Raw genomic sequence first — 18301 nt, forward strand, 5'->3', positions numbered from 1 at the left:
CAAATCCAGCCTCAGAAACATTTAAACTATGATCCTAAAAAAAAATAAAACTATGATCCTAAGTAAATGATTTAACTTTGCCTCAGTTTCTTAATCAATAAAACAGGGATAATAGTACCTACATACTAGAGTTATTTTGAGGATTAAATGAGTCAACATTTACGAATGTGCTCTGCAAACCTCACAGAGCTATATTAATGCTAGTCTGTTAATTCGTTAGTCTGGTTTATGAAACCTTCTACCATGGTTGAAGCCAGATTTTTAGTAGCTGCACATCTATATTCTTTCAGTGATCATAATGCAAGGCACAGAATCAGATTAACTTCCTTACCCTAAGGAACTTACTACCATATGAGAGAAAGGGCTCAGCAAATACCAAAAGTAAAAGGACAGGCAAGACTTTTTTTTAGAAGTGACTGAAGACACCACAGAAGTAACATTTGAGTAGCTAGATATGTTGTACCCTCTCCTTATAAAAAGCCAGGTGATCAGTGGATAGCCAGGCCTAGAGATGGGAAATCCAGGTTTCAAATCTGACCCCTCCCTAGCTGTAAAACTGTGGGCAAGTCTCTGTCGACACACAATTGCCTAGCCCTTACCACTCTTCTATTTTGGAACTGATACTTACTATCAACCCTAAGACAAGGTAAAGGTTTAAAAAAAGGGCCCTAATCACTGAAATGAATTGCACGGGGATATAGCAGAGATTCTAATCCAGGCCACTTTAACCACCAATCCATCATTAGGGAAGGTTACAATAATACAAGTATTAAAAAATTTCACCCTAACAATTTTCAATTTACATTTGGTATTATTTAGATGAATCCAACATTTTGGTCAATTTTTAATTTAAATTGGTCAAATTTTAATTTAAAATTTTTTAAGAGTTCAGTATCTTTTCTTATGGTTTTAGTTCTACCAGATCAAAGAAATAATACAATTAGTAACTTTAAACAATTTTATTACACAAAGGTCATCACATAATTGGATATTTCTCTACTTTGTACACAATTTTAATTATTCTTCATCTGCCCATAAAGGCTGCTTCTGAACTTTCTAGTGATGGCAAACACTAAAATTCTGATTTAACAGAATAGTAGTAAAAATGCCTCAGCTGGTTTAAGTTGAAAGCAGAACATTGGTACATGGATCTTGCACCCAATATTAGGAATGTACAAATGTCTTTATTCAAAAAATACAAAATAAATTATCTGTAGGCATGGATAATGACAGCAGTAAACCATTACATATTTTGTCAACTGAAACCAGTAACTGATGGTTTATAGTGATTTTTTTAAACATCAGCCTTTACTTCAGTCTTCTCTCCAACTGACTTCTCTGAAGTTAGTGAAGAACACTGCCTTGAGTCTTGCTTGCATCACAGATCATAATGATTTTAGAAAGCATTATTCTAGGAAATTAGAACATGCCACCTCCCATGCCTCCACCCATACCACCCATCCCTCCCATGCCAGGTTCTTTCTCTTCTTTAGGAATTTCAGTAACAACAACTTCTGCTGTAGTTAATAAAGAAGCCACACCAGCAGCATCCAACAGAGCAGTTCTTACAACCTAGGGGAAAAAATTCAAGAAAATATTAATTTTACCCAACTAAATATTCCAAGTAACAACTTATAAAATGTGATAGAGAGATAATCGAATTCTCTAAGCAGCTCTGAATCTATTCCAAGTCTTGAGACACATATGGTAAAAATTAAAACTGTTTACCTTAGTTGGGTCAATTATTCCTTTTTCAACCATATTCACAAAATCTCCAATCATGGCATCATAACCTATCTCTGAAGAGCTTTGTAAAATCTTCTCAACTATCAATGAGCCTTCCACACCAGCATTCTTAGCAATGGTCATTGCAGGGATTTTCAGTGTCTTCTTAATTATGTCTATTCCTATAGAAGGAAAAATTATTTAGCAAGATCATCTATTGAGTTTAGTTTGAAAAAGTAAATATCATTAGTAGCACTTAAGGTTTGCAAAGTGTTTTTTAAGTATATTAGTGAGTGACTTGCTTGGCTCACAATGCTAAATATCTAGGGCAAAATTCAAACACAGGCATTCCTGACTTAGGTCCAATACTCTACCCACTATGCCACCTCTAGAATATAGTCCATTATTATAACCAATCACAAATCTGAAATACAATCAGATCATACTCTTACAGCCATGTCTCCAGGTCCCCCCCCCCCCCAAAACTAGCCATACTTCTTTTTTTTTGGACTGGCACACCAGGACAGTGCTGGTGATAATATACCCAGATTTCAACAAAGCACATGAAAGTTTGCTAATATCTTTGTAACGACATGATGTAAAGTGAGCTACAAACTACAATTGGGGGTATTCTAAGAAATGTCTTGAAACTATTGTTAATGCTGGATCACATTAGCAGCATCAATTACTACTACTAATGGACTGATGGTCAACTTAAAGGCTTTGGGGTCCTATTCTAGTCAAAAAATTTATTACAGCATAGATGAAAGGATAAGAATATATTGACCAAATCTGCACATGATTCAAGCTAACATGCAGATAAATGGGATCCAAACATGGATAAATTATTAATATTAATATTTTGGGAAAAGCTGCTCCAATACAACTGAAGCCAGGGTAACACTTCCAAAAAAGTGAAATGGGATGTCCTGGGAAATGGTGATACCTATTTTTGAGTAGGTTCCCCGTTCAGGTATTGTGTTGGATTAAATGGCTTCTGAGATCTTTTTCAGCCCTAAGATTGTATAAGACCGCTAATCATCTAATGACTATTAGTCATCCATCCCCTAATTACATCCTAATTTTTTCTGCCTTCTGTCAACAGGAATAGTACATTCTCAGTAAAGACAATCAGTTCAAGAGCACAAATTCACAAGGATATCCTTTACCAATTTTTTGATCTTCATTATTTGGAGTTAATGCTTCCAAGGCTGGAATGCATCGAAGCAATGCACAGCCACCTCCCAGAACTATGCCCTCTTCAACAGCAGCACGTGTAGCATTAAGTGCATCAGTAACTCGGTCTTTCTTTTCATTCACTTCTACGTCACTTGTTCCACCAACCTAAAAGTACAAGAAAACTCAGTTTTAAACACCACCATATTAAAAAGCACAGAGGAAAAAAAAAACATATTTGTTGTTAACTTCTTACAAGATACACTAATCAGGGTTACTTTGTTATTCAACTCTTGATCAGCCTGTACTGGGTTCATTTTGCCTAATCAGTTTTTAACCAATTTCCTATTGAAATTTCTTCAATTTTCATCATCAGAATCACAATTTAACCTAACCATCAGAGGTAACTTGCCATTGGGAAGAAAACAATCCAAATTATTTCCTTGGTTGAATTAGGTCACCACCCATGTCTTACCTTTATTACAGCAACACCATCAGAAAGTTTGGCCAATCGCTCATTTAACTTTTCTTTTTCGTAGTCACTAGTAGTGATCTCTAACTGTTCAATGATTTCCTGAACACGCTTTTCAATTTGGGATCTGTCACCCCTTCCCTTCAAAAGCATGGCATCATCTTTTGTCACAATAACCTCCCCGACTTTTCCAAAATCATGAGCTTGAATATCTTCAAGATTCAGAGTCAATCCCTCTTCTCCAAATACCTGTAAAAGGCATTATGAAATATGTTGGATATTAGGAAATTATAATAATTTATTTAAGTAGAACTTTTCTGCATCATATCAAACTCATTTGAAACATATCAATCTATTTAAACTTAAAAAAAGGATCCAGAACTATTAAAGTCCATACTAAAAAGAATATAACAGTACATAACCAGGCATCTTGCCACCATAAAAGGTTGTTTTGATCTTAAATCAAATTCAAGTCTTTAGATTCCAAGTTCAATTTAAGTAAGCACCATTATGTACAAGGCATTGTAGCAATCTAATTGCTTTACTATATCACACTACATATATTTAAAAAATAACTCATTAGAATGTGAGTGCAAGTATCTCTAGTCCTAATTGATGTTAAGCTATTTTACTTACTGTACCACCAGTAGCAATAGCCATATCCTTAAGCTGGTTCTTCCTGTTATCACCAAAACCTGGAGCTTTCACTGCAACAACCTGCAGTCCAACTTTTAACCTATAAACAAAAACATTACAAGATTATTCTAGGATGACCAAAAAACTCACTTTGCATTCTTTAGACCTAGTTTTCCTTGCTTTTTACTCCTCTCAATACTAAGAGCTGCTAGCCACAAAGCTGTGAATCTCTGGGGGAAGATTCTTTATTCTAGAAAATCTTAAGACCCAAGACCTTATTGACTAAATATGACAGCATGGTACAACAATGTACTTGTATGTCCCATCCAAATGCATCTTCATGTTTTTGGCTTGTGCAGATTCTAGTCCTGAATGTAATGTTAAAAATAATATAGAACGAAAACACATTTTTTTTTTGGTCTAGAGCAATGAAGTTTCTTAAAAAAAAAAAAAAAGCTGCCCAATGCACCAAGGTTAAGTAACCTGCTCATAATTACATAGCTAATCCTCTAAGAAATAGAAATCCACACTCCAAGGCTATCTTCCCACTACAGCATGCCAATACATTACTAGTAAAAACTCATTAACACTAAATTTATTGACAAAAAAGTAAACAGTCATGAGTTTCAGCCAGCCCAAATAATTTCCTGAAATGGGCCTCTTTACACCAGTGTTATTTCCTCTATATTCAACTGTCCCTGCATATTTTTCAAATATTCTATATATAAATTTTTTTTAGTTCGCTAAGCATATTTTATTAATCATTAAATAGGCTGCCTTGAAATTAATAGGTTAACATTTGGAGACATAAATTCATTGCATCAATTAGAAGTATACCAAATGGGTATCTAACTAGGTAACAAATGATAAAACCAGGTTTTCTTGCAGTTAAATTATATAAATAATACCACTATTTCTGTACTTAGAATGTTCTGTATATACGAATTCTACTGTTTTACTATACTAGCAAAAAGTGTAATGGGACATAAGACTAAATTTAGATAGACCCAATATCTAGCAGTATAATTAAATTACTCTCAATTTGTAGAGCCTCCAAATATCCATGCCTCATTCATTACCTGTTCAAAACAAGAGTACTTAATGCTTCTCCATCAACATCTTCAGCAATTATTACTAAAGGCTTACGGTGGGCATTTGCAATTTCAAGTGCAGGTACAATAGACTGGACACTGGAGATTTTTTTTTCACTTAGGAGAACATAGGCATCCTGGAATTCACATTTCTGACCTATATGATAGATAATGACAGTCTTTTTAAAACAAATTAAGGAACATTACTAATAAACTACCTACTATCCCCATAAGTTTGAAAAATAACAAATTATGTTAAATAAATCATAACTCACAAATGCCCCATGGGAAACATTGCTAAACATTTGTTCTAGCCTACCTTTAAAGAATATTCATTTAACTGCTCAAGTTTATCACACCCATTCTGCCATTTATCACACTCATTCTGCCACCTCCTTCACCCTTTTCCCTTACCCAAGTCTACCTCTCTAAAATGACTTAAGTTTGCTACGCTAACTAATGATCAGTAGTTTCCCCCTCATTTCCCAAAAGCAAAATTCTCCACAAATAGCCAAGACACAACATGACAGAATTCAGATTATCTAGCCCATGTCTTAAATGTCAGTGACCACACATTATTTACCTTTAGCTGTATTAATAAAATAAGGAGAGATATAACCTCTGTCAAATTTCATGCCTTCAATAATTTCTAATTCGTCATTCAATGTTTTTCCATCCTGAAAACATGAAAACAAATTATAAATACAGTGGGGAAAAAACATGCAAGAATCAAGTGAGCAAACAAAATTAGGGAAAAAATCTAAACAGGCAATTAAAAATTAGCTCATTGCAGTTTGTATAAATTGGCGAACTGGTGGTAGAACAGTAGATTAGTTCAAATTTTTTGGTAATCAATATACTAAAACCCCTATAATATAGTTATGCTTTTTGATCCAGAGAGAACCTAATAAGACTATAGTTTTAAGGACATTACTGGCCAAGATGGCATCAAAGGTACACGAATCCATCTGATCTCTACCAAAATTATGATGATGCCTCAGAATGAATTCTAAAGAAGCATAACTCACAAAAAGACAAGGTGAAGTAATTTTTTACAACTTAGAAGACCAGAATAAGGAATCTAGTACATCAGGGGTAGAAGTAGAGTATGAAGCAATGCACTAGCGCAGGCCCCACTGTCTCAACGGGCCCTGGTTGCAGCTGAAGCAGCGACAAAGACTTCCAGCTCTCAGCCAGAGATAGTAGGGTAGTTGGGAATTGGAAACTTCACATTAAAATATTACAGGGATTCTTTTGCTGATTCTAGGTGCAAGACTCTACTACTCATGCACAGATTTAGGAAGCAGTCCTGGGACATGGTCTCAGTGGGAGGAGCACTAGCAAGCATCAAGGCTTCTTGTCACAAGGGAGCTGGGGATCCCCAGTCACAGTTCCAAGGGAAGAACGCTGGTGGTTACACCTCCAGGCCTGGAGAGTACTAAACACACTTCTCCTTATATCATACCACCTCAGAAGAACTGAAAGCAGAAAGGTTCCTGGGGCCAGCTCTGAAGGCAGTTGTACAAAGAACCTGAAGCTTGGAAAAGTGTACCTTTCACCTCAGTTATAGACCCCAATTTTAACAGTTTCTTAAATTTAAAAAAAAAAGGCTGGAAAATGAAAAAATAAAAGAAAAAGGAAACTCAATATTCAAAGTTGTTTTGATGACAGGGAAGAGCAAAACAAACTCAGAAGAAAATGAAGTCAATGCTGTTACATCCAAAGCCTCCAAGAAAAATATGAAATACTCTCAATCCCCCAAAAAGTAATGGAGGGGATCAAATAAGAGGTAGAAGAAAAACTGGTAAAAAAGAGTGGTACAAGAAAATCATGAAGAGGGGGCAGCTGGGTGTCTCAGTGGATTGAGAGTCAGGCCTCAAGATGGGAGGTTCTGGGTTCAAATCTGATCTCAGACACTTCCTAGCTGTGTGACCCCATTGCCTAGCCCTTACTGCTCTTCTGCCTTGGAGCCAATATACAGTATTGATTCCAAGATAGAAGGTAAGGGTTTTTTTAAATAAAGTTTTATTTTAAAAAAAATCATGAAGAGTCAAGGGCTTGATAAGGGAGGACCAAAAGTATACTGAAGAAATTAACAACTTAAAAAGAATAGGTCAAATAGTAAAGGAGGAGCACAAAAAAGAGGACTCCTTAAAAAGCAGCATCAGTCAAATGGAAAATGATATACAAAAATGCACTATAGAGAACTTTTTAAAAGGCAGTACTGGTCATATGGAAAAGAGGGTACATTAATTCACTGAGGAAAAGTAGAATTGACCAATTGAAAAAGTAGAAACATTAACTCGGAAAATCATGCCTTAAAAATTAAAATTGGACAAGTGGAGATCGGAGATCAAGAAACAAAGTCAAAAAGAATGAAAAAAAAGGGGGAAATATCTCATTTGAACAACTGACCCAGAAAAAAATCCAGGAGATAATTTAATCACCTCCTGAAAGAGACCTAAAAGGTCAATCCCTAAGAATATTACAGCCAAATTCCAGAACTCTCAGGTCAAGAAGAAAATATTGTAAGCAGTCAAAAAGAAACAATTCAAATCTTGTGAAGCCATAGTCAGGATGATATATGCTTTAGCAGCTTCTACATTCATTAAATGATGAAAGGGCCTGGAATATATTTCAGAGGGCAAAAGAACTAGGACTTCACTCAAGAATAACTTACTCAGCAAAACTGAGCAAAATCCTTCAGAGAAAAAAAAGGGTATTTCAAACATTCCTGATGAAAAGACCAGAGCTGAATGGAAAATCTGACTCTTAAATACAAGATCAAGAAAAACACAAAAAAGTAAACAGGAAAGAGAAATCAAAAGACATTCAATAAAGATAAATTGTGCACATAACACCAAAGAACTTTATCATTTTAGGGCTGAATATGAGATGATGTAAATAAAATTAAAGCACGAGAAAGAGAAAAACACTGGAAGGGGAAGAGAATTATAGAATAAGCCAAGTTATCTCATATAAAAGAAGCATGAAAGTTTTCAGAGTGGAGGGGAAGATGAGAGAAGGTAGGGAGAGAATATATGAACCTTACTCTCATTGGAATTGGCTCAACGTACACAATCAATTGGATATAAAGACCTCTTACCCTACAGAAAGTTGAGAGGGGACAGGGATAAGAAAATGGGGGATGGGGTTTATAGAAGAAGGCAAATTGGGGGAAGAGAAGGTCAGAAACTAACAGGGAGAAATAGAATGAAGAGAAATACATAGTAATCATAATGGTATAAAATTTTTATAAGTCTCTAATAAAGAATTCATTTCTCAAATTCATAGATATGAGTTAAATATATAAAAATACAAGTCATTCCTTAAAAATGCTCTAAATCACTGTTAATTAGGGGAAAAAAACTGAGATACCTTCCCACACCTAACAGATCAACTAGTATGACAGAAAAGGAAAATGAAACTTGGAGGGACTGAGAAAATGAAGACAATAATATATTGCTGGGAGACTTGTGAAGTGATTCAATCATTCTGGTGAGCAATTTGAATCTATGCCCAACAATACTATTACTATATGTTTGTAATTCAAAAGAGATAAAAAAACAAAAAGGACCTATACATACAAAAATATTTAAAGCAGCTCTTTTTATGGGGGTAAAGAATTGGACAATGAAAGGATATCCATCAATTGAAGAATAGCTAAATTATAGTATATTATTGTGATGAAATAACATTGTGCTGTCAGGAATAACAAGTAGGAACTCAGAAAAACCTGGAAAGGCTTACATGAATGGAAACAGTATGAAATAAGCAGAACCAACACATTGTACCTAGTGACAGGAATATTGTACAATGAACAACTGTGAATAACTTAGCTATTCTCAGCAATATAATAATCCAAAATTATCCTAAAGGAATCGTGATGAAAAAATGCTAACTGTTCCCAGAAAGAACTGAATCCAGACCAAAAAAAAAAAGGTTTTCCACTTTTATTCTTAATTATTTTTTAAATTCAAGTTTCTTTTCACAAAATGAAAAAATGTTTTCCATGTCTACACATGTAAAATCTATGAGATTTCTTACCATCTCAAGGGGGGAGGGGGAAAGACAAAGAATTTGAGACTCAATATTCTTTGAAAAAATATTGGAAACTTTTTCCATGTAATGGAGGGAAGGGGGAAAACACAAAAACATACACACAAAATTCTTATCAGGTGAGACCTAACAATACAAAAGTTATTCTTAAGTAGCACTACATGATAGCAACAAACTGGACAGGAAGAATAGGAGATTGGCTAAATCACCTCTGGTCTCTGAATGATACAATATAATTCTACAATACTGTGAATATATTAAGAAGGCAATACAGGAAAAAAAATACAATGTTTCTGGTTACATTGCACAATTAAAAAAAATACATTTATAGCTTTATATCTCAATTTTAGACATTTATTTTTAGTTACTAAATTTAGAATAAGTTATCTACAGAATTGTTAGGTTCAAAGTATTCACAAAGTGCTCCTTATATGTAGCAGTCCACACCTGTCTAGGGGCAAGGGAAACAGTATGTACAGATTGTCCTCAGTCTTGCACATGGCTGGGAAAGCCTCTGACCCTTGACCCCAGCTTCCCCCAGGTTAGGCGGGAAAACAGGTTTCTTTGTGTTCACCTGGTTAAGAGAAAGCACACCTATACCTTGTTGATAATCATCCCTATGTGTTGTGTATATTTACATATCAAAGAGATTAAATACAGCCACAGCAGGCTCTACCTCTCTCTCCCTCACTTGGATCTCAGCTCTCACTGATGTCTGTCCTTGCTAGGCCAAGTTCCATCTTTAATCCTTCTCTATCTCTCTCACCTGGGACCTGGCCTTCGGCCAGGCACTTTCTTTTCTCTATCATCTCTCCGACCTGTGTGGTATTAAATTTGGATCACTGGACGGTACAAGCCTTCTGAGTAGTCCACTGATCAGAGTATTGCTGTGGCTCATTGATAATTAATAAGGCCTGCATTTCTCACTCATTCCTGCCACCTCATATCTATAATTTGGCTCTGCCATCCCCCTTGTGGTATCCAAAACTTCTAGCCTTCCTCTATCTTCCTACCTTAAAGCTTCTCTCCCCTCAGGAAGCTTTATTATAAAATAAGAGGCATATTTGTGATACTCAAAAAAAAACACACAAGCTTTTCCTCTACCCAATACATCCAGTTAATGTTCCAAGAGCGGAATTAATGAGACCCAAAGTCACAGTCTGAAGCATTTGTTAACTTTGCATGCCACTGGTCATAATAAAGATCAAATATGTGTAGCTGGTTCAGTACAGCCATCACCATTACTTAAACACTTAAGAATGTATATACCATAGATTAATCTAATATACAATAGATAACTTTGTACACTATTGTATAAAGACTTTCCAAATGAGTTTGTCTGATAGCATTAAGCTGCCCTTAATCAAAGAACAAATATTAACTAAGTACCTACTGTCTCAGGCACTATGCCTACACTCTAAAGATACTAGTGAATTAAATGAATACCCAGTGTAAAAGACTCATAACTTGCCTTTACTGTGATGACACCTTTTCGTCCAACTTTTTTCATTGCATCAGATATTATGTTGCCAATTTCTCGATCTCCATTTGCAGAAATTGTAGCAACCTAAAATAATTAAGTTAGTATTTCAAATGCAAAGTTTCATTGTCAACAATAATCCAATTTGGCCCTGGCAACATTAATCCCATTTTCATACCACCCACCATTAAAATACAAAAACTATCAGAAAAATTATATACATATGTAATTAAATTGTTATGGAAAAGTGATTATTTATAGATGCATTTCCTACATATAACCCTATAATAATGTACTTATATTTATTTAAAATTTAAATTGTTTTATTACTTTAGTCAGAATAACCCAAAGTAGTCAAATTAACTTGGGGCTAAATGTGAATCTACTGGTTCCCCAAATGGAAATACATTAAAATAGAAAGCAATACAATGAAACTTGAAAGCATATTTACAGTGAGTGTTCTTAGAGCCTGACCAATATAAAATAAAATGACAGCAACTATTTTTGTTTTTACTTTTAAAAGAGTGTAGTTGTGATCACAAAGTATTCACCTCATTAAGAATGCCTATCTGTGGGCAATGAGGTGGCTCAGTGAATAGTCAGGTCTAGATAGGAAGTCCTTCATTTAAATCTAAACTCAGATACTTCCTAGCTGGGTGACCCTGGTCAAGTCACCTAAACCCAATTGCCAAGCCCTTAGGACTCTTCTGCCTTGGAATCAGATACTTTAGTATCAATTCTAAGATAGAAGATAATGGTTAATCCAAAAAAAAAGCCTACCTGAGCAATTTCTTCAGGGGTTGTGACAGGTTTAGACTGGTTCTTAAGCTCACTAATGACAGCGTCAACAGCCAACATCACACCTGAATCCAGAGTAATTATTTGTTATAATATTTATTTTGAGCCAATGAATAAGTTTTGTGAAGCTGGTAAGAAATTTAGTCTAAGCCTATATATGTTGCTTCTGTGCTACAGTCTTAAAGAATTAAGGGAATTTTCAGTAACAACATAAAGGACTCAATGGATAAGTGGTCAAGGTTAGGAACAAATTATTGTCAAAACAATTCTCAACATTTAGCAATATGAAGACTCATTTCAAGTAACTAAGAAATGAAAATAAAAACCTATAACTTCACTTTACATCCAGAAAACTAGAAAAGATAAAAGAAACTGGCAATAATCACAATAGTGGAGGGATTACGGAAAGACAAACACACCTCTATCTTGTTGGAGATGTGAACTGGTTCAACCATTTGGAATTATGCAAAATAGCCAAACTATCTATATCCTTTAATCCAGAGATAGTAGGATTTGGGCATATGGTCCCAAAAGTTCAAAGTCAAAAAGGTCACATATAAATATAGGTACCCCAATATAGATTTTAAAATCTGAGTGTAACTGTTACACTTGCTTTAATAGTTATGGACTAATGCAATGATCTGGGATAATTCTGGAAGACTTATGCCTGGGAATGCTATCCACCTCCAGACAAAGAACTGTTGACCCAGATAGATGCAGATCAAAGCATACTCTCTTTCACATCAGTGTATTTATGGTTTTATTTGGGGGTTTGGGTTTTGTATGACTGTGCTCTTATAACAATGACCAACATGGAAGTGTGTTTTGCATGATGATACATCCATAGCCCAGAACAAATTGATTCCCAAATCTGAATGGGGGGAAGAAATGAGATGGTTTGGATCTTATAATTTTGGAAAAGATATGTTGAAAATTATTATTACACGTAATTGGGAAAATAAAATACCTTTGATTCAAAAATAAAAAGTTATTCACTGACAAAACTAAAAAAGAATTCATTCTACAAAGACTGATAAAAATCATAAGCTGTACTGATGAATAAATAACACCAATACTGGCAATTTCATCTTCCTCTTTAAACTCATTTCCCTACTTATTTCAAGAACTGTCAATTCAAGAGTAAAGAACTGTAGATCTATTTTTATTACTTTAGTGTAATAGCAAAAAAAAAAATTGTAGAAAAATAAAAATGAATGTTTTCAAGTTAATTAGCCAATAGTTATTTCCCTAACCAGCCAATTCATTAGTTTTTAAGTGTCAATTATATGAAGTCTTACCTCTCCTGATCTCCACTGGATTTGCTCCTTTGCTGATCTTCTCAAAACCTTCCTTAGCAATGGAGCGTGCAAGGACTGTGGCAGTGGTAGTGCCATCCCCAGCCTCTTCATTTGTGTTATTGGCAACATCCTGAACTAGTCGGGCACCAATGTTTTTATATTTGTCCTTCAAGTCAATTGCTTTTGCAACAGTCACTCCATCTTTTGTTACCTTGGGACTTCCCCAACTCTGTTCAATGATCACAGTTCTCCCCTATAAATGCAAGAATATTGAATGTGACAGTCAAAGCACATTTGTAGGTCCATACAGAAATAAAAGTATTTATACTGTGTAAACTCTGGAAAGCAATATCGAAGATATAAAAATATAGGCTATAAAAAGGAAAAGGATTTAGGAGCAGTGAGATACCACAGGGGATAGAACCAAGCCTGGAGTCAGGAGGAGCTGGGTTCAAATTTGACCTCAGACACTTCCTAGCTATGTGACCCTGGGCAAGTTGCTCAATAACATTTGCCTAGCCCCTGATCTTCTGTCTTTCAGAGTTGTTACAAAGACAGAAAGAAAGTAACGGTTAAAAAAAAAGTATAGTCACTTGGAAACACTCTGAGGCACTGGGAATATAATATCACCAGACAGTTTATTGCCTCACTAATAATTCAATCCCAAATCATAGTTCTCAAGGACACTGCTCCAGCATACAATCAAACCGACCTGCCCTCCAACAAGGGATCTATTATGGGATAGAAAGTGTAAATTACCAGATGCCTGCCCAAACCATTCATATTTTATCTTTTTGAAATGTAAATAGATAACATCTTAACAATTTACAGAAATAAAAAAATCCCTATTTTCAAAGTCTCAGACCTGGATAGGAAAAAGGACCCAGGATTTATCTGAGAACAGAGCTCAAAGCCTAGCACTTCAGAACTCAGTTTCTTTGCCCTATAAAGAAGATAAACTAGAGAGCCTATTTAGGTTTCTTTGAGCTCTAAATCTATGATCCTGGGTCATTATTTAGTCCAATATTCATTTTAAAGTTGAGGAAACCAGGGGCAGCTGGGTAGCTCAGTGGATTGAGAGCCAGGTCTAAAAATGGGAGGTCCTAGGTTCAAATCTAGCCTCAGACACTTCCCAGCTATGTGACCCTGAGTAAGTCACTTAACCCCCATTACCTAGCCCTTTCCACTCTTCTGCCTTGGAACCAATACATAGTATTGATTCCAAGATGGAAGATAAGGGTTTTATTTTTAAAAATAAATAAAATAATAAAGTTGAGGAAACCCAAGTCTAGAAATGTCAAGAAACTACTAAAAACTCAACCTCTGTGGCAGATGAAAGCAACAGAACATTAATCTATAGCTAAAAACAGTTCAGAGGCATTAGACTCCCAAACTGATACAAAGTAAGAACTAGATAGATCTTAACTTGCCACTTATGACCACATCAGTAGTATCAAACTCAAAACAGAAAGAGATCCCTATTGTAGGCATATTCACTTAGAAAACTTCAAATTAACACTATTTCTGTTGTACTATTGTTTTATTTTGTTAAACATTTCTCAATTACATTTTTATTTTTTAAACAAACACTTGTCTTCCATCTTAGATCAATACTGAACATTGGTTCCAAGGCAGAAAAGTGGTATGGGCTCAGCAATAGGAGTTAAGTGACTAGTAACTAGCCCAGGGTCACATAACTAGGAAGGGGCTGGAGGCCAGATTTAAACCTAGGACCTCCCATCTCTAGGCCTGCTCTCAATCCACTGAGTCAGCTCCCCCCTCCCCAAATACATTTTAATCTGGTTTAGGGTCACACTGGAGTTTTGCAGGCTCTAAATTTGGCACCTCTGGCTTATGTCAAGTATCTTTACTTTCTAGACTTTAGTTCCTTCATCTATTAAACAAGGGGGTTGGACTGGATGACTTTTAAGGTCCCTTTGAGCTATCTGTTACTATGTTGTATCACACATGCCAATGTGACCCTCTTTGCATGACTGAGAGAATATTTGGCCTTTTGTAACTGCTTAATGTAGAGGCTTCACAGGAACATTATTTCATCTAATCAATACCAGAACTGATCAAATTTTAGTTATCTGTAACTTCTACAAATATCCATGGACTTTTGTATGGTAAAGAGAGATTTGCAAAATAAGTGGAAATACTATGGTGCCATGTCCCTTTTCTCAAGGTATAGGAGATAATACCACTTATGATTATATGGACCTCCAAAACTAGGATTAAGTTCAATTCTGAAACTTTAGTTGGACATGTTAAACAATAAAATTATTCTCCCCCAAAATATCAACTCTACCCATGTGAGTAACTACCTAGGATTACAACCATAATCTCTAAAAAATCTGTGAATTAAACTAAAAAAATGTCCATAAGATTCTTGCCTACAACTATGAAACTTGTCATTCCATTCACCCAACTTTCCATCTCCTTAAGTCAGCTGGACATAAGTTACACCAATGTTAGCAACAGGTTATGGAAAAACAAGGAAGCAAGCAGTTTTCTTTAAACAAAGTCTGAAGATTAATGTTGATTATCTTCCTCCATTCACTAACCCTAGATGTTCAGGCCATTAAAATTTGAGTCAAAGTTTAAATACTAGGTAGGCAAACCAAATTAGTTTTGCCTGGAGTTAAGAATTATTTTGGTATTACAAGGTAATGCAAATGACTCCTATTCATTTAATAAAATAGTGAAAAAAAGAAAATTGAGATTCAACATAAAAGTCGCAATGGAATCTGACCCATTGGGACTTTGGCTTAATCAACTGAGCAAAAACTGCTTTTTGGAAGTTGCCTAATTAATGTAAAATCTTACTCTTAGCTCCCCTGACAACATAAAATTTCATTCATTCTTATTCAATCCAAGACAGTTTTAAGGGGAAAAAAGGATACTGATACCTTTGGCCCCATAGTAACAGCAACAGCGTCAGCTAAAAGATCTACACCTTGAAGCATTAAGGCTCTGGCATCTGCTCCAAATTTGACATCTTTAGCATAAGCACGTGTCAAGTGAGGGGCCAGTGCCCTAGACACTGGCCTTATCTGCCGAAGGACTGTGGACAACCGGAGCATTTCTGGAAAAATGAAACAATTAGATCAGTTCCAATGCTCTAGGCTCCCTCTGGCTCGATTGTGCCACCTGTTGACAAGAACATGAAGTGGTAGGCACTCGTTGCAAAAGAGTCTCCCCTACATCTTCAGAAGGCATTTCTCGGTTAATGCCGCCACCATCAGTGAGGATCTGACTACTGCTACATCTCATAGCCAGACCATTAGTCTTGGGCCCTAACACAAGGCCTCAGCTCCTCTGCACAGTGCAGATGCACCTGAGCTCAAATTCTTCCCCTGGCCTCCAGCTAAAAACCAGAGTTAATCATTCCTTTCTGTACTTGCTGGAAACGTGCTTCCAATGGGCCCCAAGAATGAATTAGAGGGGAGAAGCACACAAGAAGTAAAACTACAAGTGAGAAATGAGACATTGGTAGAAAATCAGGGTGAGGGCTAGAGCGAAAATCCCTGACACAGCAAATCGCCCATCAGGAGGAGGAAATGTCTCCTTGTATCCAAGTTGTTGAAACAGTATCAGCGTGAGATACACTTGAGACTGCGGTGCAAGGGGCCCGCCTGCCCACCCCACGCCCGGCCACATGTCTTCCTATCAGGACACATGGTACAAGGTCAAGGCTCCATCGTTCCTCCCCCTGCTGTCGGAAAAGCAGAGCTGCACGAACCCGGACCACCTACTACCCCCTTTTCCCCTCGACCAAGTCTTCCCGTTAAGTTTTTTTCCCCAGGATCCGATCACGGCCCTAGTCCCACCCCCGTGGCCCAGGGCGGGCGCCTCCCAGCCGCCGCCGCCCTCCGGAAGGGAAAAGGCTGCCTAGAAGCACTGAGGCAAGGGGCCAGGCCTAGCCCCGGAACGCGCTAGTCCGGGGCCTGATACCAAGAGATTAGTCGCAGAATTCCATCAGTCTACACAGACCTGACCCCACCCCAGCCCTGCTTCTTCTCGCCAAGGTTGCACCTCCAAGGAGGCTGCCGCCATATCCCGCAGCCCAGTCCAGGCCCTCCCGCAGCTGAAGCAGCGCCCCCAGCTCGAAGGGGAAAGCATGTAAAAAGAGGCCGTAGGGAAGCTGGCCCAAGCCGTAAAATGGCTCTCTTTCGCCATCCACGCGCCGGGCTCGCCGGTAGGGAGACAAAAGAACATGGGAGGGGAAGGCTGGGAAAGGGAAGGGAAGCGCGAGACAGACCCTCGTGTACCTGCGGGGGCAGGCGGACAAGCGCGCGGTGCAGATCGTCAGCAACGAATGAGGGACACACGTACAGGGCGCTCACGGCAAAGAATTCCAGACCCCGCCCCCCCTGCTGCACCACATGTGCGGATGGCGCCTCCACCCCCGACTAACCGCCCCCTGGGGCCCCGAAATCTGTCTGAGTCATACCCTGGCTCCACCCCTCTCGACACTCGCGAGCCAAGCTAGGGTGGAGCTAGAGAGGCAGGGAATGGTTTAGGCTCGTTCCTGGGACCCCATTTTTCCAGAACTTTCTGGAACGCGCCGCTACAGACGCGGGTCAAGGGTGAAATTGCGTCATTTCCTGGGGGCCCGAAGGGATTTATTTTACCGAGTCCAGCAGGGAAGAAAAGTCTTGAAAGACCTTTTTCTCCTGTTTCCTCTTCCCGTGTATTGGTTTGAGTAGCGGCCCGAAAGACGAATAGTACCTCGCGTAGCGGCCACCGCTATCCGACGTACTGAGGCATTTAGCAAGGTAGGGGGCGGGACGCGCCTGCGCGGCAACTAGTCTTTCCTAGTGTACCCCCCCTTTACTACATTCACGTGTTTCGCGGACCGGGCTACGAGTCTACCGGCGTCCGGGAAGGGACGGAGGAAACCGACTGAGCAAGAGCTACAACTGCGGGCCACTGCGGAAGCCATGGTGAGTTCGACCCCCGCGGCCTTCTAGACATGCAGCAACAACAGCCCTGCCCAAGCCCTTCCATCCTCCCTTTTTCCTGGTACCGGGCCTCTGGGGCCGGGCAGCAGCCTTACGGCCCGATTGGCCGTTGACAGTTATCCGAACCACAAATTCTTTTACTGATATGATCATTGTCATTTTAATAATAATAATAATTCAGGACGTCCCGGAAAATCTCAGTGCAGCTTTAAGCCACGGAAGTTGTAAACTGCCGTAAGACTTTCGGGAGAATGTACAATAGCAGCTAACATATATAAGCCTTGCAAAACTTAGATTTTCTCTTATAGACTGAGACCAAAGGCATCCCCACCCCTTTTCTTAACTATTTGGGGAGATTGATGTTCTTATCGACATTTAATAGGCAGAGAACCCGAGGCTGAGAGAAAAGTTAAGCATTTGGAAGAAAAACTTGGGTGGGGAACTCCCGAGTTCTAGGAGCACGTGTAGACCGCCCTCCCCCCACTTTCTGCCCATCTTGCTGAGTGAGGGCTTGTATTTGTTGGGGAGGGTGGACGGGTTTCTGCCCTCTAATGTTCCACCCGACTGGCCTTGCACACGTGCCCCAAGGCAACTGGGTG

At 38.1% G+C, this 18301-nt stretch overlaps 2 protein-coding genes across 4 annotated transcripts in view; one reads left to right on the forward strand and one right to left on the reverse strand.

Moving 5' to 3' along the window:
- Positions 1–944: 944 nt before the first annotated feature.
- Positions 945–17510, reverse strand: HSPD1 (heat shock protein family D (Hsp60) member 1). Of its 3 annotated transcripts, none has more exons than XM_007494564.3 (12): positions 17373–17510; positions 15648–15823; positions 12736–12988; positions 11420–11502; positions 10631–10726; positions 5684–5777; positions 5089–5257; positions 4010–4109; positions 3377–3622; positions 2895–3069; positions 1729–1907; positions 945–1572 (listed from the first exon to the last, which is right to left on the reverse strand). In XM_007494564.3, the coding sequence occupies exons 2-12, from the start codon at positions 15819–15821 to the stop codon at positions 1420–1422; spliced, it is 1722 nt and encodes a 573-aa protein (XP_007494626.1). In that variant the 5' UTR covers positions 15822–15823; positions 17373–17510; the 3' UTR covers positions 945–1419. The 3 variants fall into 3 exon arrangements, with proteins under 3 accessions (XP_007494626.1, XP_001370003.1, XP_016289245.1); XM_001369966.4 differs by lacking the exon at positions 17373–17510 and adding an exon at positions 17010–17324; XM_016433759.2 differs by lacking the exon at positions 17373–17510 and adding an exon at positions 17000–17094.
- A 40-nt stretch (positions 17511–17550) lies between these two features.
- Positions 17551–18301, forward strand: part of LOC100022336 (MOB-like protein phocein) — an 84040-nt gene continuing 83289 nt past the window's right edge. Inside the window, exon 1 of the mRNA XM_016433760.2 lies at positions 17551–17684. Coding sequence (XP_016289246.1) covers positions 17682–17684 — 3 coding nt within the window. The 5' untranslated portion in view covers positions 17551–17681. The remainder of the gene's footprint in view (positions 17685–18301) is intronic.

This window comes from Monodelphis domestica, chromosome 4 (genome assembly GCF_027887165.1).
Source record: "Monodelphis domestica isolate mMonDom1 chromosome 4, mMonDom1.pri, whole genome shotgun sequence".
Classification (NCBI taxonomy): domain Eukaryota; kingdom Metazoa; phylum Chordata; class Mammalia; order Didelphimorphia; family Didelphidae; genus Monodelphis; species Monodelphis domestica.

Coding starts and splice junctions, on each gene's coding strand:
- HSPD1 (XM_007494564.3), bottom strand. CDS start 15,821: ATGCTCCGGTTGTCCACAGTCCTTCGGCAGATAAGGCCAGTGTCTAGG. Junction 5,258..5,683: donor TTTTATTAATACAGCTAAAG/GTAAATAATGTG, acceptor TCTATCATATAG/GTCAGAAATGTGAATTCCAG. Junction 4,110..5,088: donor AGTACTCTTGTTTTGAACAG/GTAATGAATGAG, acceptor TTTTGTTTATAG/GTTAAAAGTTGGACTGCAGG.